Below are 16,616 nucleotides of genomic sequence, written 5' to 3' on the forward strand. Positions count from 1 at the left end.
TGCCCAGTTGACCCAATTATGGGGCATTCCAGACATGGATCTGATGGCGTCTCGTCAGAACTTCAAGGTTCCTTGCTAAGGGTCCAGATCCAGGGATCCCAAGGCGACTCTAGTGGATGCATTAGTGGCGCCTTGGTCCTTCAACCTAGCTTATGCGTTTCCACCGTTTCCTCTCATTCCCAGGCTGGTAGCCAGGATCAAACAGGAGAGGGCCTCTGTGATTTTGATAGCTCCTGCATGGCCACGCAGGACTTGGTATGCAGACCTGGTGAATATGTCATCAGCTCCACCATGGAAGCTACCTTTGAGACAGGATCTTCTAGTACAAGGTCCATTCGAACATCCAAATCTAGTTTCTCTCCAGCTGACGGCTTGGAAATTGAACGCTTGATTTTATCTAAGCGTGGTTTTTCAAATTCTGTGATAGATACTCTGGTACAAGCCAGAAAACCTGTAACTAGAAAAATTTACCATAAAATATGGAAAAGATATATCTGTTGGTGTGAATCCAAGGGATTCTCATGGAGTAAGATTAAAATTCCTTGGATCCTTTCCTTTCTCCAAGAAGGTTTGGACAAGGGATTATCAGCGAGTTCTCTAAAAAGGACAGATTTCTGCTTTATCTGTCTTGTTACACAAACGACTGGCAGCTATGCCAGATGTTCAAGCTTTTTTTCAGGCTTTGGTCAGGATCAAGCCTGTTTACAGACCTTTGACTCCTCCCTGGAGTCTAAATTTAGTTCTTCAAGGGGTTCCGTTTGAACCTCTACATTCCATAGATATCAAGCTGTTATCTTGGAAAGTTCTGTTTTTGGTTGCTATTTCTTCTGCTAGAAGAGTTTCTGAATTATCTGCTCTGCAGTGTAATCCGCCCTATCTGGTGTTCCATTCAGATAAGGTTGTTTTGCGTACTAAACCTGGTTTCCTTCCAAAGGTTGTTTCCAACAAGAATATTAACCAGGAAATAGTTGTGCCTTCTTTGTGTCTGAATCCAGTGTCAAAGAAGGAACGTTTGTTACATAATTTAGATGTAGTCCGTGCTTTAAAGTTCTATTTAGAAGCAACTAAGGATTTCAGACAAACGTCTTCTCTGTCGTTTATTCTGGACAGAGGAGAGGTCAAAAAGCTACTGCTACCTCTCTTTCCTTTTGGCTGAAAAGCATCATCCGATTGGCTTACGAGACTGCCGGACGGCAGCCTCCCGAACGAATCACAGCTCACTCTACTAGGGCTGTGGCTTCCTCATGGGCCTTTAAGAACGAGGCTTCTGTTGATCAGATATGTAAGGCAGCGACTTGGTCTTCTCTGCACACTTTTGCCAAATTCTACAAATTTGATACTTTTGCTTCTTCGGAGGCTATTTTTGGGAGAAAGGTTTTGCAAGCCGTGGTGCCTTCTGTTTAGGTAACCTGATTGGCTCCCTCCCTTCATCCGTGTCCTAAAGCTTTGGTATTGGTTCCCACAAGTTATGGATGACGCCGTGGACCGGACACACCAATGTTGGAGAAAACAGAATTTATGCTTACCTGATAAATTACTTTCTCCAACGGTGTGTCCGGTCCACGGCCCGCCCTGGTTTTTTAATCAGGTTTGATAAATTTCTTTCTTTAACTACAGTCACCACGGCACCCTATAGTTACTCCTTTTTTTCTCCTGTCCGTCGGTCGAATGACTGGGGGGGCGGAGCCTAGGAGGGACTATATGGACAGCTTTTGCTGTGCTCTTTGCCATTTCCTGTTGGGGAAGAGAATATTCCCACAAGTTATGGATGACGCAGTGGACCGGACACACCGTTGGAGAAAGTAATTTATCATGTAAGCATAAATTCTGTTTTTCTTACCTTATATCTTCTACACCCCACTGGGAGTGTAATTTCTTCTGCTGGCTGTGTTTAAACAGCTTGGCCTTAAGGCCAGAAACTTTCAGAATAGGTGGGGATACCACAGGCTAAATCAACTATTTCAAATGCCAATATAAGGGTAATGGAAATAGTTGTAAACAATTTAATACAGTCCAGCAGGTAAAGTGGATCATTGGGAACAAATTAAACGGGAGAACATTTTTTAGTAAACTGTCCCTTTAAGGTGGAAAGGGTCAGTTAACCCTTTTTTGTGCCAAACTAGTGACTGTGGCAGGGTTTGTAGAGGATTCTGCTATTTTTATTAGTAAGGTCTAATAAAAAAAAAAAAAGTTAAGATGGGGACTTTTAGTTGGCGGAATTAGGGGAAGGGGACCTCTAGTTACTAATAGGCTGTTAGGGCTATTTGCTGTGTTGGGCTAAGGGTTAGAGTAATGAGGGGCATTTGCATAGAAGGAGGGTCGTTGTGGTTAGGAGTTAATTGTTCTTAAAGGGAAATAAAACCCAACATTGTTCTTTCATGATTCAGATAGCGCATGCAATTTTAAACAACTTTCTAATTTACTTCTATTTTTTGTTTTCTTGGTATCTGTTGATGAAAAGTAGGGACGTGTGCTTAGGAGTCTGCCAATTTCAGGAGCACTATAACGCAGCAGTTTTGCAAGAATGTTGAACATTTTCAAGAGCACTAGATGGCAGCACTATTTCCTGCCATGTAGTGTTCTAGATGCCTACCTAGGTATCTGTTCAACACAGAATATTATGGGAATAAAGCAAATTTGAGAAGCAAAATTGCAAACTTTTTTAAAATGGTATGTTCTGTCCGAATCACAAGACATTTTTTGGATTTCATATCCCTTTAAGCATGTCAGTGGGTCTGACAGAGTTGCAAATTTGTTTTATTTTTTTTTATTTCTTACTTTTTTAACCATAGTTGAGTCCTAAAGGCAAAAAAACAAAGACAAAGTTGTATGAGTTTTACATATACAAAGGCATCAGGAGGTAGTGTTGCAGTCACATGATATCACTACAATGCTGTAGCAGAGCCTACACAAAATATAGGAGGAGGTCACTACCTACAAAACACCTGGCTTGCATTGCCGTACATATGTAGCAAACAGGTAAGATTCCCGCTCACTACACGACCAGTGTACAGCTTGCATTGCCGTACATATGTAACAGGTAAGATTCCCGCTCACTATACGACCAGTGTACAGCAAGTCCTACAGGTAACACTCAGCATGGGACATAAGCCTCTGTCTGCAAGGTCAGATTACTAAAGGAGATACACTACAGTATGGAGGTATAAAAAGGTTTGAATACTTTTGAAGCTTTCTTACAGTAAAAGATTCCATACAAAATAAATATTTTAAACATATTTAAACTAAAAAAACACAACATAATTTATGTAAGAACTTACCTGATAAATTCATTTCTTTCATATTGGCAAGAGTCCATGAGCTAGTGACGTATGAGATATACAATCCTACCAGGAGAGGTAAAGTTTCCCAAACCTCAAAATGCCTATAAAAATACACCTCTCACCACACCCACAATTCAGTTTAACGAATAGCCAAGTAGTGGGGTGATAAAGAAAGGAGTAAAAAGCATCAACAAAGGAATTTGGAAATTATTGTGCTTTATACAAAAAAAGCATAACCAACATAAAAAGGGTGGGCCTCATGGACTCTTGCCAATATGAAAGAAATTAATTTATCAGGTAAGTTCTTCTATAAATTATGTTTTCTTTCATGTAATTAGCAAGAGTCCATGAGCTAGTGACATATAGAATATCAATACCCAAGATGTGGAACTCCACACAAGAGTCACTAGACACTAGTCATTTTCCGCTGAAAAATAATCCACAACCCAAATTATAAGTTTATCCTTTAATGACAAGAAAAACTTAAAACATAAGCAGAAGAATCAAACTGAAACAGCTGCCTGAAGAACTTTTCTACCAAAAACTGCTTCTGAAGAAGCAAATACATCAAAACGGTAGAATTTAGTAAATGTATGCGAAGAGGACCAAGTCGCCGCTTTGCACATCTGATCAACTGAAGCTTCATTCTTAAAAGCCCACGAAGTGGAGACTGATCTAGTAGAATGAGCTGTAATTCTCTGAGGCGGCGCCTGACCCGACTCCAAATAAGCTTGATGAATCAAAAGCTTTAACCAAGAAGCCAAGGAAATAGCAGAAGTCTTCTGACCTTTCCTAGAACCAGAAAATATAACAAATAGACTAGAAGTCTACTCTGAAATCTTTAGTAGCTTCAACATAATATTTCAAAGCTCTCACCACATCCAAAGAATAAGGATCTTTCCAAAGAATTCTTAGGATTAGGACACAAGGAAGGGACAACAATTTCTCTACTAATGTTGTTAGAATTCACAACCTTAGGTAAAAATTGAAATGAAGTCCGCAAAACCGCCTTAGTCTGATGAAAAATCAGAAAAGGAGATTCACAAGAAAGAGCAGATAGTTCAGAAACTCTTTTAGCAGAAGAGATGGCCAAAAGGAACAATACTTTCCAAGAAAGTAGTTTAATGTCCAAAGAACTGAAAGTTTGGCAATCTTTCTGTGAAATAAAACAGAAAGAGCAGAGATTTGTCCTTTCAAGGAACTTGCAGATAAACCCTTATCCAAACCATCCTGAAGAAACTGTAAAATTCTAGGAATTCTAAAAGAATGCCAAGAAAATTTATAAGAACACCATGAAATGCAAGTCTTCCAAACTCGATAATAAATATTTCTAGAGACAGATTTACGAGCTTGTAACATAGTATTAATCACTGAGTCAGAGAAATCTCTATGACTTAGCACTAGGCGTTCAATTTCCACACCTTCAAATTTAATGATTTGAGATCCTGATGGAAAAACGGACCTTGAGACAATAGGTCCGGCCCTAACGGAAGTGGCCAAGGTTGGCAACTGGACATCCGAACAAGATCCGCATACCAAAACCTGTGAGGCCATGCTGGAGCCACCAGCAACACAAACGATTGTTCCATGATTATTTTGGAGATCACTCTTGGAGAAGAACTAGAGGCGGGAAAATATAAGCAGGTTGATAACACCAAGGAAGTGTCAATGCATCCACTGCTTCTGCCTGAAAATCCCTGGACAGGTATCTGGGAAGTTTCTTGTTTAGATGAGAGGCCATCAGATCTATCTCTGGAAGAACCCACATCTGAACAATCTGAGAAAACATCTGGATGGAGAGACCACTCCCCCGGATGTAAAGTCTGACTGCTGAGATAATCCGCCTCCCAATTGTCCACACCTAGGATATGCACCGCAGAAATTAGACAGGAGCTGGATTCCGCCCAAACAAGTATCCAAGATACTTCTTTCATAGCTTGGGGACTGTGAGTCCCACCCTGATGATTGACATATGCCACAGCTGTGATATTGTCTGTCTGAAAACACATGAACGGTTCTTTCTTCAACAGAGGCCAAAACTGAAGAGCTCTGAGAATTGCACAGAGTTCTAAAATATTGATTGGTAATCTCGCTTCTTGAGATTTCCAAACCCCTTGTGCTGTCAGATATCCCCAAACAGCTCCCCTACCTGAAAGACTCGCATCTGTTGTGCTCACAGTCCAGGTTGGCCGAAAAAAAGAAGCCCCTTGAACTAAACACTGGCGATTTAACCACCACATCAGAGAGTGTGTCGAACATTGGGATTTAAGGATATTAATTGTGATATCTTTGTATAATCCCAGCGCCATTGATTCAGCATACAAAGCTGGAGAGGTCTCATGTGAAAACGAACAAAGGGGATCGCGTCCGAAGCTGCAGTCATGAGACCTAAAACTTCCATGCACATAGCCACTGAAGGGAATGACTGAGACTGAAGGTGCTGACAGGCTGCAACCAATTTTAAACGTCTCGTCTGTTAGAGACAGTCATGGACATTGACTCTATCTGGAAACCTAAAAAGGTGACCCTTGTCTGAGGTATCAAACTTTTTGGTAAATTGATTCTCCAACCATGTTTCCAGAGAAACAACACTAGTTGATTTGTGTGAGATTCTGCAGAATTTAAACACTGAGCTATTATACAGATTTCGTCCAAATAAGGAAATGCCGCAATACCCTGCTCTCTGGTTACAGAGAGTAGGGCACCGAGAACCTTTGAAAAGATTCTTGGAGCCGTTGATAGGCCAAATGGAACAAATGCAAGTCTAGAAAAGAGAATCTCAGGAACTGATAATGATCTGGATGAATCGGAACATGAAGGTATGCATCCTGCAAGTCTATTGTGGACATATAATGTCCTTGCTGAACAAAAGGCAGAATAGTCCTTATAGTTACCATTTTGAAAGTTGATACTCTTACATAACTATTCAAAATTTTCAGATCCAGAACTGGTCTGAATGAATTTTCCTTCTTTGGGACAATGAATAGATTTGAATAAAACCCCAGACCCTGTTCCTGAAAAGGAACTGGCATGATTTACCCCTGAAGACTCCAGGTCTGAAACACACTTCAGGAAAGTCTGAGCTTTTACTGGATTTGCTGGGATGCGAGAGAGAGATAAAAATCTTCTCACAGGAGGTCTTACTCTGAATCCTATTCGATACCCCTGAGAGAATGTTCTGAATCTAATGATTTTGGACAGAATTTAATCCAAACATCTTTGAAAAACCGTAATCTGCCCCCTACCAGCTGAGCTGGAATAAGGGCCGCACCTTCATGCGGACTTAAAGGCTGACTTTGGTTTCTTAAATGGCTTGGATTTATTCCAATTTGAGGAAGCTTCCAATTGGAAACATATTCCTTGGGGGAAGGATTAGGTTTTTGTTCTTTATTTTGACGAAAGGAACGAAAACGGTTAGAAGCCTTAGATTTCCCCTTAGGTTTTTTTTATCCTGAGGCAAAAAAAACTCCCTTCCCCCCAGTAACAGTTGAAATAATAGAATCCAACTGAGAACCAAATAAATTATTACCTTGGAAAGAAAGAGATAGCAATCTAGATGTCAGCATTCCAAGATTTAAGCCACAAAGCTCTTCTAGCTAAAATAGCTAAAGACATGGATCTAACATCAATTTTGATAATATCAAAAATGGCATCACAATAAAATGATTAGCATGTTGCAGTAAGCGAACAATGCTAGATACATCAGAATCCAATTCTTGTTGCGCTAAATTCTCCAACCAAAAAGTTGATGCAGCTGCAACACCAGCCAAAGAAATTGCAAGCCTGAGAAGAAGACCTGAATATAAATAGGCTTTCCTTAGATAAGATTCAAGTTTCCTATCTAAAGGATATTTAAAAGAAGTACTATCTTCCATAGGAATAGTGGTACGTTTAGCAAGAGTAGAAATAGCCCCATCAACTTTGGGGATCTTTTCCCAAAATTCTATTGAAGTTGCTGGTAAGGGATACATTTTTTTTAAACCTTGAAGGAATAAAAATACCACCCGGCTTATTCCATTCCTTAGAAATATCAGAAATAGCATCAGAAATAGGAAAAATCTCTGGAGTAACCACAGGAGGTTTAAAAACAGAATTTAAACGTTTAATAGTTTTAATGTCAAGGAGACTAGTTTCCTCAATATCCAAAGTAATTAACACTTCTTTTAACAAAGAACGAATATACACCATTTTAAATAATTAGATTTGTCAGTGTCGATATCTGAGGAAGGATCTTCTGAATCAGATAGATCCTCATCAGAGGGGGATAATTCATTATGTTGTCGGTCATTTGAAATTTCATCAACCTTATGAGAAGTTTTAAAAGACCTTTTACGTTTATTAGAAGATGGAAAAGCAGACAGAGCCTTCTGAATAGAATCAGTAACAAATTCTTTAAAATTCATAAGTATATCATGTACATTAGAAGTTGAAGAAACTGCAACCGGCAATGTACTATTACTGATTGACACATTATCTGCATGTAAAAGTTTATCATGACAACTATTACAAATGACATTCAGAGATATAATCTCCACAAGTTTACAACAAATGCACATAGCTTTGGTAGAACTGATATCAGGCACCAAAGTTCCAACAGATACTTCTGAGACAGGATCAGATTGAGACATCTTGCAAAATGTAAAAGAAAAAAATACATATAAAGCAAAATTATCAATTTCCTTATATGACAGTTTCAGGAATGGGAAAAAATGCAAATAGCATAGCCCTCTGACATAGAAAAAGGCAAGAGGCAAATAGCAATGGGGTGAAAAAATAATGAAAACATTTGGCGCCAAGTATGACGCACAACGTAACTGAAATTTTTTTGGAGCCAACAACGTCCGGACACTCGCGTCACTAACGACGCAACCTTGAGTAAGGAACTCGGCGTCAACTATGACGCCAGAAATGACGGACTTTCGCGCCAAAAAATTCTCGTGCCAGGAATGACGCAATAAAGTCTAGCATTTGGCGCACCCACGGGCCTAATCCTGCCCGCAATTTGCAAAGAAACATGAAGTCAATTTTAAACCCCAAGTAAGAAAAATATTTCTTAATATGTTTATTTTCCCCAAATATGAAACTGACAGTCTGCAAAAAGGAAATACATGAACCTGACTCATGGCAAATATAAGTACAATACATATATTTAGAACTTTATATTAATGCATAAAGTGCCAAACCATAGCTGAGGTGTATTAAAGGGACAGTAAACACCAGAATTTTTGTTGTTTTAAAAGATAGATAATCCCTTTATTACCCATTCCCCAGTTTTGCATAAAAAACACAGTTATATTAATATACTTTTTACCTTTGTGATTACCTTGTATCTAAGCATCTTCTGACAGCCCCCTGATCACATGACATTTTATTTATTATCTATTGACTTTCATTTTAGCCAATTAGTGCAGTGTCTGCCACAACCCACGGGCGTGCTCACAATATTATCTATAGGGTTTACCTGAACTAGCTCTCCCCTGCTGTGAAAAGCAAATACAAAAGCATGTGATTAGAGGCGGCCTTCAAGGGCTTAGAAATTATCATATGAGCCTTCCTAGGTCTAGCTTTCAATTAAGAATACCAAAAGAACAAAGCAAAATTGGTGATAAAAGTAAATTGGAAAGTTGTTTAAAATGACATGCCCTATTTGAAACATGAAAGTTTTTTTTGGACTTGACTGTCCCTTTAAGTAATAAAAATATACTTACCGAAAGACACCCATCCACATATAGCAGATAGCCAAACCAGTACTGAAACGAGAATCAGCAGAGGTAATGGTATATATAAGAGTATATCGTCGATCTGAAAAGGGAGGTAGGAGATGAATCTCTACGACCGATAACAGAGAACCTATTAAATAGATCTCCCGTGAGGAAAACCATTGCATTCAATAGGTGATATTCCCTTCACATCCCTCTGACATTTACTGTACTCTGAGAGGAATCGGGCTTCAACAATGCTGAGAAGCGCATATCAACGTAGAAATCTTAGCACAAACTTACTTCACCACCTCCATAGGAGGCAAAGTTTGTAAAACTGAATTGTGAGTGTGGTGAGGGGTGTATTTATAGGAATTTTGAGATTTGGGAAACTTTGCCCCTCTGGTAGGAATGTATATCCCATATGTCACTAGCTCATGGACTCTTGCCAATTATATGAAAGAAAAAAAAAGTTTTCCCGTCTCATTTTTACCAGTGCTGTAGAATCTGTTGGTGCTCTACAAAAATGTAACAACTGATACTTACAATGAAAAGGTGCTTGACAGCAAAGTGTTACTCCTATGTAAAATACACATTTTCAAACATTTACTTAAATGACAATAACAATATTAAATAGCCAACAGGCCCCTAAGGAACATTATTAATACAATTTGTATACAAGTATATCAAACGTTTTTTTTAAAGGAAATACATTACTATTTTATACATTTTAATTAAAAAAAACAAAAAACTGCTGGCTGATAAATATTTATATTTATATTGTCATTTAGGGAAATAAAAATTTGTGTGTTATATAGGATTAACCCTTTGCTGTTTAGACCCTTTTCCCTGCAAGTACTTGAATTGTCTTTTCTATTTTACACATAACAAGCGACACTTATGGGAAGGTTTTTTGTTTCTAGATCTACCAATCAACATAAATGTCCGCTAATGCAGTTCTTTTACAAGACATAAAACTCTTTCTTTAAAAAGAAAAAAATTGCACTCTTGCAGCACCCTCTAATATAAAAAAAACTTTAAAGTTTCACTTACCTGTTTCTGCTGGTAGCTGCTTGATTTTGTTCTCTCTGATACTCAGCATTGTAAGTTTTGAAAGAGTTTTAATATCCTTCTCCACAGTAGTGATGCGATTAAAGCGTAAATAGAGTGTGGTCAGAGAACTCAGCCTGTAAACCACTGACGGGATTTCCCTAAGTTTGTTATGTCGCAAGTCAAGCATGCGAAGCTTTTTCAAACTATCAAGAGAGTCTGGCAGGCTGGTCAGAGAATTCTCACTTAGAGCCAGTGTCACCAAGTTCACAAGGCTGCCCACCTCAGCGGGTAGGGACTGCAGCTTGTTGCCATATAAATAAAGTTCTGTTAACTGAGTCAACTCCTTGATCGACGCTGGAAGCATATGTATGGACCTCTTCGCCAAGTCCAACCGTGTAGAATTCTCCTCCCGACATTTGTTCAACTCCTTAATAACCTCTGCATTACTAGCTTTTTTACGCAGTCCAGCCGCTGGATTTGGACGTTTTATGGTGTTGTCAACTGAAAAAGCCACCCCAGGCTGTGCGCTGCTGGTATCTTTCTTTCCTTCTTTGGCATCTTTCACTTTGGTCTTAAGTTCTTTCTCCTTGCTCTCTTTCACAGGTCCTCCGCAAGCTTTTGCATCCTTTTCTCTTTCCCTTACAGTAGTTACCTTGGGTTCCTTATCTTTAGGGTCCTTATCTTTTACAACACTGCTACTCATGGTGATTGATTCAAAGCCGGGTACCTCATTAACTCCAATGTTTGAAATTCAGTATTCAACAGAATCAAATTTCCAGTAAAAAAAAAGAAGCTTCAAATATTTACTTCTGCTACATATTGGTCCCAGAGGGGTTTTGCAACCCTCAGATCAAGCGGTTAGCAAGTCATGAAGGCATGAATTCCTTTACGATTTCTGCGTTTAAAAAAAAAAAAAAAAAAATTTATTTAAAGCTGTGAAAGCACTGAAAAACATCTGTCCACAAACCATATCCAAAGAGACAAATCAAGTCAACAAGCAATATATAAATAGTTACATAAAGTACCAAATGCCTTAGTCATGAGAGAGACAGACAGATAAAATGACACAGTTTAATAAACTAGTTCAGAGCTCAACAAACCCAGGAGCTACTGGCACCTAGAAAAAAGAAAATTAAATATATATATATTTTCACACACAAAGTTTGTGAAAGCACTCACTGGTCTGGCGACATCTGTGACAACAGAAAAAACTTTTATTAAAGGGCCATTATAAACTCATTTTTTCTTTGCATAAATGTTTTGTAGATGATCTATTTATAAAGCCCATAAAGTTGTTTTGTTTTTTTTAAAATGTATAGTTTTGCTTATTTTTAAATAACATTGCTCTGATTTTCAGACTCCTAACCAAGCCCCAAAGTTTTATTTGAATACCGTCAGCTACCTTCTCCAGCTTGCTCCTGTTTGTGTAAAGGGTATTTTCATATGCAAAAGGGGGAGGGTCTTATTTCCCACTTGCAGTGGGCTTTCCAACTGCCTTTTCAACAGAATTAAACTGAAAGCTTCTAAGTACGTTTTTAAACCATTTTATACTGGATTTTTATATCAGTATCTGTGCATCTTATTCTTTATAGTAGTGTCTATTACATGCAGTTATATGAAAATGAGTGTATACTGTCCCTTTAAAGTGTACACTTATCACACAGACTACCTCCTACTTTCTTATAGACGCTACCCTAGAGAGATACACCCCGAGAGGTAAAATTGTGTCCTCTGCCGCATTTATAATAAGCCTATAAATAGGTCCTATAATTTATTATCTCTGTTATCCACCCTCATATTCCATGTACTTTGTGTATTTTTTGTCGATGTTAATGAACAATATTCATATATGTTGTATTACCCATTAATCTCAATAAAAATTGTTTTACAAAGAAAAAAAAAAAAAAAAAAAAAGTGTACACTTTAATAAAAGTTTTCTGTTGTCACAGATGTCGCCAGACCAGTGAGTGCTTCTTTCACACACTTTATATTAGCCACATAGCATCCTGGCAGTTGCCTAAGGATAGTGGGAGTGCATACACACCATTGGCCATACATACATACATAAATGTGCTTTTAAGTTTACATACCCTGGCAGAATTTATGATTTCTTGGCCATTTTTCAGAGAATATGAATGATAAACACACAAACTTTTCTTTCACTCATGGGTAGTGTTTGGCTGAAGCCATTTATTATCAATCAACTGTGTTTACTCTTTTTAAATCATAATGCCAACAGAAACTACCCAAATGACCCTGATCAAAAGTTTACATACCTTGGTGATTTTGGCCTGATGACATGAACACAAGTTGACACAAAGGGGTTTGAATGGCTATTAAAAAGGTAACCATCCTCACCCGTGATCTGTTTTCTTGTAATTAGTGTGTGTGTGTATAAAAGGTCAATGAGTTTCTGGACTCCTGACAGACCCTTGCATCTTTCATCCAGTGCTGCACTGACTTTTCTGGATTCTGAGTCATGGGGAAAGCAAAAGAATTGTCAAAGGATCTGCAGGAAAAGGTAGTTGAATTGTATAAAACAGGAAAGGGATATAAAATTATATCCAAGGAATTGAGAATGCCAATCAGCAGTGTTCAAACTCTAATCAAGAAGTGGAAAATGAGGGGTTCTGTTGAAACTAAACCACGGTCAGGTAGATTAACTGAAATTTCAGCCACAATTGACAGGAAAATTGTTAGGGATGCAAAGAAAAACCCACAAATAACTTCAGGTGAAATACAGGACTCTCTGAAAACATGTGGAGTGGCTGTTTCCAGATGCACAATAAGAAGGCATTTGAAGAAAGATGGGCTGCATGGTCGAGTCGCCAGAAGAAAGCCATTACTACACAAATGCCACAAAGCATCCCAGCACAGAGACAAGTCTCAAACCTTCTGGCACAAAATCATTTGGAGTGATGAGACCAAAATTGAGCTATTTGGCCACAACCATAAACACTACATTTGGAGAGGAGTCAACAAGGCCTATGATGAAAGGAACACCATTCCTACTGTGAAACACGGGAGTGGATCGCTGATGTTTTGGGGATGTGTGAGCTACAAAGGCACAGGAAATTTGGTCAGAATTGATGGCAAGATGAATGCAGTATGTTATCAAAAAAATACTGGGGGGGCGGAGCTAACCGTCTAATGGAGCAGACGTGTTTCTTAGGAGCGTTCTGCTTGACTGCCACTAAATAAAAGGTATTTATGTAATTACACTAGCTTAAAACACCCAGAACGTGTATTATTGAGTGAGGAACGGACACCAGCCTTAGTACCCTGGCTTCTGATGAAGAAAAACCGTAGGTGCTGGACTTTTTGATACTACCCACTCTGGCCTGGGATCCTACGCTACCTAGGAAGCCGAAAAACCACCTATTCTCTGGAGGGTCAGGGCTCCGCTCCGGAGACAAGCTGCAAGTGTTTGCTAATTGATAAGAGGTGTGAAGAAGAAACTTGGCACTTGTCGGCTCACCTCATCTGGTTACGAGTGCGCCTACCAGTGCGGTCCTTGAGCCGAGATCGGGACATACCCCTTTACACCCTGCGCAACAGTCAGCGATCTTGAGTCCTGCAACGGAGCTACACCAGGTGAGCCTGAGGTTAGCTGCGAGGGCACGAAGCAGCACGACTACCGAAGAGTCAACACTAAGCAGAGTAAGTGCGGCTTGTTCACCGAGGCTAAAAAAAGAAAAAATTAAATTAAAAAAAAAAGTGCGAAACCCCGCCATCTTTGCTCCTAAGACTAACCACTTGCAGGGTTTCAGGAGACACCCAGTGCATTAGAGGACGCATTCTGGAGTAACAGGAGCTCATGCAGACCGGTAAGAGTTTGCAAAATACACACGTCTTATACTCTCGGGTCATATAAACCCTTGTTACCGGAACCCACGGGGTCAAATATAATCATCCACCAGCCTCCTTACCCTCATAATCTAGCTCTAGATCATTTAAACGACCACAAGAACTACACACCAAACCGGGTTTATTTAACTCTATATGCTAGCTCTGTATCCCTGCATGCGTCACCGAATCGATTTGTTTTAGGCTTTTCTTATTAGCTGCCGACAGAGGGTAGGAACACTGCAGGTGCACAGGGTTCTCCATCACATAAAGAGTGCCTAATTATATTTGATTATATTAGTTTTCAAGAGTGTTAAGCCTTACACCCAGGCTAGATGTGAAATATACTGAGCCCAAGTCCTCATTCATAAAAACGGGCTGATTTGACTTTACTTTATTATTTGTCCCATATTACTATTAATAGAGGGGCTGAACCTTTCTCTGTGAGGGCCGATTTAATTAAGTTACTTAGCCCTTAAGATACTCAGCTCTGAATAACCGGACAAGTACAGGTTTTATTACAGCTTTGAGAGCATAGAACTGAACTGTTCTTTACATCAGATCCCAGAGCTACACAAGATATCCCCATTTGATGGTAACGCTCTTTACAACATGAAGATGTAGATGCCTTGACGGGCTGGTGGTTGGGGGAATAGCAGAGGGGTTTACCCCTTGCAAATATAATTAAGTTTCAAGCTACACTTTTCATAATCATCTTTGCTGTATGTAAACATTCACGTTTGAGCTTCCAGTTACTTTATATTTACTCTGAGGCTGCTGAGTAGTGGATCAAGCATTGTTATTTAACATGCCGCAGGGCTCCAGGAGGAGGCCCTTGCATCAAATAGAATACAAAAAATTCTGTGGCAGATCACTTTAAACCTAAATCTCAAATAGAGAAACCGATTGAGATTGAGAATCCTGCAGAATGTTCTCCAACTCTCCTAGATCAGTGCTCCCTAACAGTTCCCGGCTTTGAATCTACAATGGCGGCAGAGATTGTAGCTACACTTACACAGAAGTTAAACAATTTGCAAGATTCGCTCACTAAAACTTTTAAGAGTACTGTTGCGGATTTGCGAAAAGATCTAGGTGCTATTGGGGAGAGAGTTGACATCCTGGAGCAGAAGCAAGAAGATCTTGCGGTGGAACAAGCCAACTTCTCCAACCATTCACATATAGTGGTTGACATGATCGACACAATGGAAGATAAGATAGCGGACATGGAAGACCGCTCTCGCCGTAACAATTTGAGATTCCGTGGGGTCCCTGAGGAGATCCTAGATGTAGATTTAGATGCTTTTCTCAACAAATGTTGTGGTTATTTAAAAGCCCCACAACTCCCTGGCGAGGGTTTACTAGATCGAGTCCACAGGCTCCCGAGAGGTAGGAATGTTCCTACAGAAAAGCTGTGGGATGTTATTGCCCGCTTTCATTTCTTCACTTATAAGGAGCAGATAACCAAAGCAATGTTTAACTAACCCGACTCTACCTGAACGGTTTCAGAACATTCAAGTCTTCCCGGATCTTTCCCAATACACAATTCAGAAACGGGCCACCTTTAGGGAAGTCACTAAGATATTGAGGCAAGGCGGCATCAAATACCGGTGGGGCTACCCTACAAAGCTTCTCATACATAAAGATGGACACTTATTCTCAGCCACTACACCGGCCAGAGCCCAACAGTATTTGAAAGAATGGGATCTAGTTCAGACCCCCCAACCTAGAGGCCGTCCACCTCACAACGTGGAAACTCATACGGATTTACCAGATAAGCCTTCAACTACAAATATCTTCCTCAGTGCCTCTGCCCTAGAGTGGCGCCCACTACCACAGAGACATGCCAATAACAAGCGCCTGTCTCCCACCAGAAATAACACGCCTCAAGTGGAATCCATGTGCTCAGCCAGCTCGCTTTCGGAAGCAACTGTCAACAATGATCCTGAATGATCTGCGTGCTCAAGATGATAAGTATTCCTAATTAAGGGGGGGGGGGGGATATGCTTTTGTTTTTTCTCTCCACAGATGACTTTATTCTTGCTCCTACAAAACATATAGAGACACTTTTCTTACAAGGGACAATGTGGTTTTTTTTTTCATTTAATGGTTACATGTGTAATAATGTATTTAAATAACCTTAAACTACCACTTTGCAAGCTCTCATGTGCTATCCTACTCTGTCGCCTGGTTATATTCCCAGCTATTATGTAAGGCTGTTCTTGCCTGTACTAAAACTATGAGATATGGCTTGGAGTGCTAGGTGACAGGACAGTCCTGTATTGATACTGAGGCTGGGACTTGTTCCTCTCTCAGTAGCCCAGCCCTTCTTATAGTAAATGTTTAGCTCTAAAATATCTTTGATCTGTTTAGATTATAGTGGTATGAATCTATGAAAATTAGGTAAAAGTATGGATGCTTTTATCCTATACAGCACACATGTTTTAAGTCTGATCTTAGGTAGTGATTGTTGGTTAATAATATTTCTACAAAGCTGACTTTATACTTATTGCATGTGAAGTATTGTCCTTAATTAGCCCTAAACTGTTAATATGTAAACTTTCATTTACTGTTCTGTCTCGTTGCCGGACTACGCTAACAGCCAATATAGAGTGAGGTTCCAAGGCTGTGTTAAGACTATATTGTATAATTTGGCGTGCTGGGTGTCGAGCCAGAGCAGTATACCCACTCTAGAGGAGACTCATTTCCTCCCACGGTTCAATGTATTTGATTGTCAACG

At 39.5% G+C, this 16,616-nt stretch overlaps 1 protein-coding gene across 1 annotated transcript in view; it reads right to left on the bottom strand.

Annotated features, from left to right (window-relative positions):
- The window catches only part of SHOC2 (SHOC2 leucine rich repeat scaffold protein), a 366,282-nt gene that overhangs the window by 301,700 nt on the left and 47,966 nt on the right, over positions 1-16,616 (bottom strand). Inside the window, exon 2 of the mRNA XM_053692996.1 lies at positions 10,034-10,928. Coding sequence (XP_053548971.1) covers positions 10,034-10,736 — 703 coding nt within the window. The 5' untranslated portion in view covers positions 10,737-10,928. The remainder of the gene's footprint in view (positions 1-10,033; positions 10,929-16,616) is intronic.

This window comes from Bombina bombina, chromosome 9 (assembly GCF_027579735.1).
Source record: "Bombina bombina isolate aBomBom1 chromosome 9, aBomBom1.pri, whole genome shotgun sequence".
Lineage (NCBI taxonomy): Eukaryota > Metazoa > Chordata > Amphibia > Anura > Bombinatoridae > Bombina > Bombina bombina.